Below are 9,458 nucleotides of genomic sequence, written 5' to 3' on the forward strand. Positions count from 1 at the left end.
GATAGGCTCCAAAGCTACACAGAGAAACCCTGTCTCGAAAAACCAAAAAAAAAAAAAAAGTTATGGAAGCTAATGGACCCCCATGGACCCTGTCATAGGTCCTAAAATCTCTATGGTTTTGGGTGCATTCAAATCAATAAGAAGTCGCACTTATTGGTTTATGATTATCTTTGCCAGCTATAATTTTGACCAGAGCTTCTTAAATATTTTGTCTCATGAATATTTATACCTGAGAAACTCTTGCATGACCTCAGAAAAATAGGAAATGTAGGTATATAATGTGGGTATATGAATCAAACATTTCCTGATACTAAATCACAAAAAAAAATTATTCTTAAAAATCCTGTGTAGTCTGTAGAGTGTCCACTGCTCAAGGTTAGCGATTGAGTTGGAGTTATGGATAGCTTAGGGTTTGGGTTAGGTTTAGGGTTAGGGTTCAGGTGTGGTTAGGGTTAGTGGCCAAGTTGGGGTTATGAATAGTGTAAGGTTTAGAGCTAAGATTAGGGCTAGGTAGTCTTAGGGTTAGGGTTAGTTTAAGGGTTATTGTAGGGTTAGTTTTAGGGTTAGGAGTAGGTTTAGGTTAGAGTAAAGGTTCGGGTTAGAATTAGAGTTAGGATTAAGGTTAAGATTAGGGATAGTGGCTAGGTTGGGGTTATGGGTTAGAACTAGGATTAGATTTTAGAGTTAGTTTTAGTGTTAGTTTTAGGGATAGGGTTAGGATTAGGGTTAGATTTAGGTTTAGGATTAGCGTTAGATAGAGTGGTGGAATTAAGGTTATTAATAGCTTTAGGGTTGGGGTAGTGTTAGGCTTAGGTTTAGAGTCAGGTTTAGTGTTAGGGCTAAGATTAGGGTTAGATTTTAGGGATACTGTTAGGTTATGATTAGGTTTAAGGTTAGGTTAGGGTTAGCATTAGGGTCAGGGTCAGAGTTAGGGTTAGGGTTAGGGTTAGTGTTGTGTTAGTGTTAGGGTTAAGCTTAGGGCCAACGGCTGAGCTAGGGTTATGGATAGAGTTAGGTTTGTGGTTAGGGTTAGGCATGGCAAAGAATGTGCATGGTGCAACAAGGCACCTCAAGCACGGCTGTGTATGGTGTGGCAAGGTGTGGTAAAGAATGCGTATGCCAAGGAAAGTATGAAAGAACCAGAAGGTGCCGCAACGAACGTGCAAGTCAAATCAAGGCCCAGCAAGGTGTGGCGAAGCATGGCAAAGAACGCACATGGCTCTGCAAGGAGAGTCAGGACGTGGCAAGGAGCTGCAAAGAGTGTGCGTTGGGCGGCAAGATGTGACAAGGGTTGGCAAAGCAAGGGAAAGAGTATGCAAGGTGTGGCAAGGTGAAGCAAGGCTGAGGCAAGGAACGACAAACAACGTGCATGGAGCTGCAAGGTGTAGCAAGTGTGGCAACGGATGTGTATCTCTAGTCAATGCGCGTAAACGCAAGGCAAGGCGCGGCAAAGAAAGTGAATGGCAAGGCATGGCATGGAGTGGGAAGGAATCTGCGTGGCAAGGTACAGCAAGGCGTGGCACAGAGGGACAAAGGATGCGTATGGTAAGGCAAGGTGCAGCAAATAATCGGCATGCCATGGCAACGTGTGGTTAAGATTTCATAGTACAACAATGCGTGGCAGGCAAGGTGCCGCAAAATGTGGCGACATGCAGCAAGGAATGCTTATGGTGTGGCAAGGTGCAGCAAGGTGCCGTAAGGTGTGGCAAGGAACGTTCTTGGTGCAACCATGTGTGGCAAGTAGTGAAAGGGGACACAAAGAATATACACGGCAAAGCAAGGCGAGAAAAGACGTGGTAAGGCACGGCAAATATGTGCACAGCAAGTCAAGCCACAGCAAGACACGGCAATCCAGTCAAGGCCTGGCAAGGCAAGGTGTGGCAATGCGCACGTGGCATAGTGAGGCCCCGCAAGCGTGTGCGTGTCTCAGTTAGGTGTGGCAAGGCGTGGTAAAGACTGTGCATGGCACAGCAAGGAATGGAAGGCAGGAAAATGCGTGGCAACAAAAGGCGCGGAAAGGCGGGGCAAACCGTGGCAGAAAGTGCACATGGCAAGGGTTTGGTGGCAAAGAAGGTGCACGGCACGGCAAGGTGCGTCACGATGTGGAAAGCTATGGCAAAGAATGTGGTAGTGGGGAGGATCCAGTCTCACAAACATGGCTCAGAAGAACTTGGAGGTGGCCAGCTGAGATGAGCCAGCCTCGCAGATTATTTTAGCCAGGACTTAAGACAACCCCTACACTTCCCCATTATGCAGAGACTGGAAAAAATAATATAGCTCGCCAGGCGGTGGTGGCACACGCCTTCAATCCCAGCACGAGGGAGACAGAGGCAGGTGGATCTCTGTGAGTTCGAGACCAGCCTGGTCTACAAGAGCTAGTTCCAGGACAGCCTCCAAAGCCACAGAGAAATCCTGTCTCGAAAATAATAATAATAATAATAATAATAATAATAATAATAATAATAATAACAATATAATAATAATAATACAGCTTGACAGTTAACCCAAATTTTTTTCTTTTCAGGATCTTCTAAAGCTACTGTCACCCCCACACAGCAGAAAGTAGCTTTTTAGAACATGGCACCCATGTTCCCAAGAGGTGGGGTGGATGGTTTTTGTTCATTCAATGGGTAATGATATTTGTTGTTTAAGGGGATTGGTTACGAAATGTTGGTTAAGATCAGGAAGAAAGATGAAGAATGGTGATTAGATTCAAGTTTTTTTTTTTTTTGAAAAAGAAGGAAATATAAATATGATAGGATAAAGGGTAGATTGTTGAATCTACATTTGGCTACGAAATTGAAAGTATGACAGAAAGCTATGAAAACAGGTGAATAACCCTCTAAGAGGGAGGCTCAGGTCAAAGAGTGTGACTGAGGGTCCCTTACAAGTGTGAGGGGCTGGCACAATTAGGGGATGGTGGCATCTAGACTCGGTGAGAGGGAGAGAGGCAGTTTTGTACCATTTAAGTCTCCTTTTAAAGACATTTTCTGCTTGCTTGCGGTTTTGTGTTTGCTGTTGTTTCTGGCTGCCACCGCTGACCACCCACCCCTACCTCCAGTTCTCAGACTAAATACCGAGTTAGAGCAAATTTAAACAGCAGTAGAGCAGCTAAACTTCCCACTTGTATTTCATTTCCTGGAACAATACATTGTCACACTGATATGTGTACATGTTTTTCATTAGAGTCAGAAAAATAATATATCCGTTTCTCTCTTCCTCCCTCCCCCCTCTCTCCTTCCTTTGTTCCTGGGGCCATTTTTAACCAGTATGGCTCCTAAAATTGCTATGTTGCTGGAGATGATCTTCTGATTCTTCTATTTCCAGCTCTCCTGAGTGCTGGGATTGCAAGCATGGGCCAGCACACTAAAGTTTAGGTAATACTGAGAGGACAGAGCCCAGGGCTTTTGCAGAACCCTTGGATGGGGCCTGCCCTTCCACTCATAAGCCAGATAGATACCCAGAACTGCCTTCCCTTTTTCCTGTGTTTGTTGATTCCAAGTTGTCTGTATTTATCTGATCTATCTTTTAAAATAAATTTTAAAACTTATTAATTTATTGTTTACATTCCAATCCAAGTTCCCCTTTTAAAATAAATTTTAAAACTTATTAATTTATTGTTTACATTCCAATCCAAGTTCCCCCTCTGTCCTCTCCTATTAAGTGTGTCCCATCATCTCCTTGAAGCAGGACCAAGGTGCACCCTCCTCCCCCCTCCCCTGTGACTAGGCTGAGCAAGGTATCTCTCCTGTCTGTCTGTCTGTCTGTCTGTCTGTCTGTCTATCTGAAAGAGTCCTGGCTGTCCTGGAACTCACTCTGTAGACCAGGCTTAGATCTGCCTGACTTTGTCTCCCCAAGTGAGTGCTGGGATTAAGGGCTTATGACACCACTGCCTGGCTTGATTCTGAGTTTTTCAATGAATTAGTTGGGACAGGCACCTCTGTATATAGATTTCCAAGCTATAGCCTTGGAAATCACTACCTAGATCAGACCTACCTGCAATTCACAGAGTTCCTCCTACCTTTGTCTCCTGAATGATGGGATTAAAGGCATGCACTACTACTACAAAGGCTTCCCTTTATTTCTGTAACTCCGGGAAGGTTTTTCTCTGTCTGTTTTTGATTTTCTTTTTCTATTACTTTGTTGTACATTAAGTTTAATTTCAAATTTTATTCATGTGTCTCTGCACATACGTGTGTGTGTGTGTGTGTGTGTGTGTGTGTGTGTGTGTGTGTGTGTTTGCTAGTGACCTCACCAAGATGGAAGCAACCATGTGACATACTTTTCAAGGTTCTTTGTATTTCTGTGTTTCCTAGCCCCTAAAGGGCCAGAACTTAAAACCAATTTTCATGTGAAGGATTGTGAAGAGGCTCTCCTGATTGAGACAGCACACTTTTACATGAAAAGAAAAACACCATATAGGTTTAGCTTCCTGTTTTAGGTGAGGTGGGAAAAGAGAAAATAAATGTGGATTTACAGACCAAGGAAAGGAAAAAAGTAAAGAACACACCAGGTGTTGGTGGCACATGCCTTCGATTCCAGCAGCACTTGGGAGGCAGAGACAGGTGAATCTCTGTGAATTCGAAGCTGGCCTGGTCTACAGAGTGAGTTCCTGGACAGTCTCTAAAGCTACAGAGAAACCCTGTCTCAAAAAAACATAATAATAATAATAATAATAATAATAATAATAATAATAACAAATATTAAAAATTAAAATTAAAAAGCTCAGGTATTTATTTTATACATGAGTGCTCTATCTGCACATATGCCCTTTAACCAGAAGAGGGCAGCAGATCCCACCATGTGGTTTCTGGAAATTCTATAAATTTCATCTAAGTCCAATTCTCCAATGTTTTCCTGAGTGCATGCATGTGTGCGTGCTTGTGTGTGTGTGTGTGTGTGCGCGCGCGCGCGCGCGCGCGCGCGGACACGCAAGCACATTGGTGGGAGAGTGGGTACTTGTATGATACTGCAGCATGGGGTGGGGGGGCACGTGGGGGGGCAGGAGGCATCTAAACCCTGTGTGCCTGTGGGTCTGGCAATGGTAGCTCTGTGCCATTCAGTTTCCTTTTATTTTTATTTATTTTTAAAAAAGGTGTGGAGGATGTGGGAGAGAGAAAGACTCACTCTGCAATCAGTATCCTGGTTTCTTCTCATGCTACCCCAAGTCCCAACAACCACCACAACTTGCTTTGTTCTGTGTATGCACACACTGCTAGACTAGCTCAGCTTTTCAACCCAACACCCGAAGCTTCATCCCATCCCTGGGATTCATTTCTTTTTGCTGTTTTTCTTTATTAATGCCAGGTTAATTATTTTAACTTTAATTATTTTTGATTGTGTAGGGAGGCCAGAGGATTTGGATTCTCTGGAGTGGGCAGACATAATAGATAAGTAAGAAAAGATAGATAGATGGATAGATGGATAGATAGATAGATAGATAGATAGATAGATAGATAGATAGATAGATCTGAAAGGTAAAATATTGGGTGGTGGTGATGTTTGCTTTTAATACCAGCACTCGGGAGGCAGTGTTAGGGGCATCTCGGTGAGTTTGAGATCAGCCTGAACTACAGAGTGAGTTCCACCACAGCCAAGGCTACACAGAGAAGCCATGACTTGAAAATCCAAAAGAAAAAGAAAGAAAGAAATGCAGTTTGGCAGATGCCTTTAATGTCACCACTCTGGAGGTAAGAGGATCTCTGAGTTGGTGGCCAGCCTGGTCTACAGATTGAGTGCCAGGGCAACCAGGGCTACACAGAGAAAACCTGTCTTGAAAACTGAAAACTCTATCTCCCTGCACAAAATGGAACTCTAAATGTGAAACCTTCCACACTGAAACTGTGAGCATGCAGGTAGGGAGTCAGGCAGGTGACATGCCCTCACACAAAATAAAGTCAAAACCAAATAAATAAACAGGTGAGATGCCCTCACACAAAATAAAGTCAAAACCAAATAAATAAATAAATAAATAACAAAATTTCAATGCCATGCTAGAGAGAGACAAGAGGACTGACAACAGACTCAGTGGTTTAAAAATGCACAATAAATTCAGAATTACACACACAAGAGACTCAGCACCAATCTACACAAAGCTCCCTGCCCACCCCCCACAATCTCCTTGGCTCTTTGACAAGGCTGAATTTTCATGCCTGTCTCCCTGTTTGTGCTATATGATAACAGTATATTTCAAATAATTTGGAGTGGCTCACTACTTCCATGGCAGTAATCAGAAAGAAGTCATGGAACAAGCAGTGAGATAATTTGTCTGGAGCCCTGCCTCAAAAACAAACAAGCAAATAAATGAATAAAAATCAAGTTAAAATGTGAAGTAAAACAAATAAAGGTTTTTCTCAGAAACCTGAAAAAGACTGAATTCAGATCAGCAGTGAAAGCTTCCCCACCTCCGATAAGAAGGTGATGTTCAACTGAAAGGCAAGAGATATGTATATCTAAGTATTCCAGCGGAGCTGGGGCCTCACCCTTTACTGCTTCTTCCCGACAGTTTCTGGCACTAGGTCAAGGGGTCAGGAAGGAATGGTGACTCTGAACTTTTCTTGCCTGTAAGTCCGTGTATCACACTCCTGCCAGGTGCCCTCAGAGAACAGATGTGGTTATCAGGACCCCAGGACTGAAGATCCAACAACTCATATATCACTGCATGAGCATTGGGACACAACAGAAATCTAGAATGAGAGAGAGAGAGAGAGAGAGAGAGAGAGAGAGAGACAGAGACAGAGACAGAGACAGAGACAGAGACAGAGACAGAGAGGAGAGAGAGATTCCTTCAAGAAAATGAAAACACAGAACTACAAAATGACTCTGGCATACAGTATAAATCAGTCCTTTGAGGAATTTTTTTTTTATATGCAAACAGCAAGAGGCTTTATTGCAGTTGTTTAACGAGCTAACCCCATGTTAGCTCGGGCCTTTCATCCATCCACCATGGCAAATGGCTGGGGAAAGACCCTGAGAAACCACGGGACAAAGATTTTATAGGACAGTGTAAGGGGAGTATCTACGGGTACGCACAGGCTCGGGATTGGTGTGCCTCCAGGCTTGAAGGACTTGCCCTGTATTGATTGGTCAACTAGTTGTTATGGCCCATAGGCCCTCCTAGGGCAATTGCTATGCTCTGCACATCATTGCTGTGCACTTGTCCGAAAAGCACACCCAGAGCCATAAAGCATAGCACCACCAGCTAACTTCTGATTGGTTCCTTGCCACGAGGCAGGCAACTGACCTCCTAGTGACCAAAGCAAGGTCAGGCAAGCACATGTTAGGCTGTATGGCTGCTGAAATGGGGAGCTGGTCCCTTCATTCCCCTATTTTCTTTTTGGAGATTCCAATCATGGAATTGCTGTCTCTCCAGTGTCCCCATCAGGAGTGAGAGATATTGGCATCCCCCATGTAAGGGAGTTCCTTTTGACTTAGCATTTCAACCAGGGAAAATGGGTGATGTATTCTTTCCCATGCTACTTCCTGCTGACTTTGGGATAAAGTTAGGGACCCAAGAGGCTGAAATGCTAGTCAAAAGCAAAAAGAGAATTCAGGCAGTGGGGAAGCAGCTGGTTGGCAGACTCTGTTGAAGGGACCGGGGGTGTCCACATCAGCTGGACTAGTTCACATCCACAGCACATCCAGGGCTCGCAGTCTCCTTAGGAACAGACTGTAGTCAGATGTGTCTGCTGGAAGCAGAAACCTGTTTAAGACATGCTTAAACTGGGAACAGAAGTTAAAAACTTATTTATCTGTTTAAACAGCAGGAACATATTTATAACTTTGAGTCCTAGAAAAAACTACAGATTTGGGCTAGAAGCATGAACATTTGTCTTCTGTCTAGAGAGCCAGGTATGGATTGGACAGAGGTGCCTTTGGCCTGATGAAAAAGCCCTTTAAGTTTATACTTAGATGACAACCAAAATAAACCTAAAAACCTTGAGCTTGTGACTGAACAGTAGGTAGTCACTACTTTATCAGCTAACATGCTGACTATAGTAGTATGGATCTGACTGCCTGATGCTGCCAAGCTGACAACCATTAATACTTTCAGAGATCTGAGAAGGGTAAATTTTACAGTTTCCCAATCTATTAAAAAGTGACAGGAGCCAATCCATATACAATTAGCCATACCCAAGTCTCTCCATTAGAGAAGAGGCAGAAGTATGAAAGAACAGTGATCTTCGCCAGGTCTATAAGGTGAGAGTTTTTTTCTCTCTGTGAAGAGGGACATGGAAAAGACTGACCTTGTTTTGTCTAGGCAAAGAGGGTGCAATCAATTTTCCAGTGTCCAGCAGTTTTGTCCACAGTCTTGGTCAGGTCCTGGCAGACAGCAGGTATTGCATCTGAGCATCTCGCTCACTAGTCAGCGTCGTCATCATCCAGGTGCAGGAACTGGGGTGCCTCATAATCTTCTTTGGAGACTTTGGGTCACTGTTAGGATCTGGCAAGTCTGTCTGATATTATAAACTTTTAAAATAACAATTTAAATGCCATATTCTGCAGGTCTCTGAAGCATTAGAGGTCTATCTGTTTAGTTGCTTGCCTTAAGCACATAGGTGGCTAGGGAAATCCTTATTTCTGCAATCAATTTTCAGTCTGACTGTAACTGGTCTTAACTTAGTAAAATAGTTGGAACTTTAGCACAGTTGAATTTAAAACTGCATAGAGTTACCTTATATTCCTTAAACAGTAGCTACATGTATACATTTTAGTTGCTTGCTTAAGCTTAACTTCTGAAAACATAAACTATTAATTTGTATTTTTAACATCTTATATTAGATTACCAGTTTTTATAAAATAAGAACTTCACATTGTCAGGATTTGCTTAAAAAATGATTCTAGGAGCAGTGTGAAGAAGCATCGAGAACTACCCCCAGATGGACGAAGCCAAGCACCACTGCATCCCCTCGTTCAATGCCAATGTCCTCTGCCGCCACCATGCCCAAAAGAAAGGTTGAAGGGGATACTAAAGGAGATAAAGCCAAGGTGAAGGATGAGCCACAGAGATCTGCAAGGTTGTCTGCTAAACCTGCTCCTCCAAAGCCAGAGCCCAAGCCTAAAAAGGCCCCTGCAAAGAAGGGAGAGAAGGTACCCAAGGGGAAGAAGGGGAAAACAGATGCTGGCAAGGATGCAAATAACCCTATAGAAAATGGAGATGCCAAAACAGACCAGACACAAAAAGCTGAAGGTGCTGGAGATGCCAAGTGAAATGTGTGCATTTTTGATAACTGTGTACTTCTGGTGACTATACAGTTTGAAATATTATTTTTATCAAGTTTTATAAAAATGCAGAATTTTGTTTTACTTTTTTTAAAGCTATGTTGTTATGTTAAGCTATGTCATTGTTTTGGAGAGGGGAAGGAACATGTGTCACTAACAAAATGTCTCCTAAGCTGGATTGATTGATGGTTGATGGAAAACATCTTTCCTTGACAATTTAGAAAGTCTCCTCTTGG

At 43.1% G+C, this 9,458-nt stretch overlaps 1 protein-coding gene across 1 annotated transcript; it reads left to right on the forward strand.

Moving 5' to 3' along the window:
- Positions 1-8,940: 8,940 nt before the first annotated feature.
- LOC100765102 (non-histone chromosomal protein HMG-17) lies at positions 8,941-9,251 on the forward strand. The gene has a single exon (XM_027396048.2). The coding sequence runs from the start codon at positions 8,941-8,943 to the stop codon at positions 9,208-9,210; it is 270 nt and encodes an 89-aa protein (XP_027251849.1). The 3' UTR covers positions 9,211-9,251.
- The last annotated feature ends 207 nt before the right edge of the window (positions 9,252-9,458 follow it).

This window comes from Cricetulus griseus, chromosome 2 (genome assembly GCF_003668045.3).
Source record: "Cricetulus griseus strain 17A/GY chromosome 2, alternate assembly CriGri-PICRH-1.0, whole genome shotgun sequence".
NCBI classification, from domain to species: domain Eukaryota; kingdom Metazoa; phylum Chordata; class Mammalia; order Rodentia; family Cricetidae; genus Cricetulus; species Cricetulus griseus.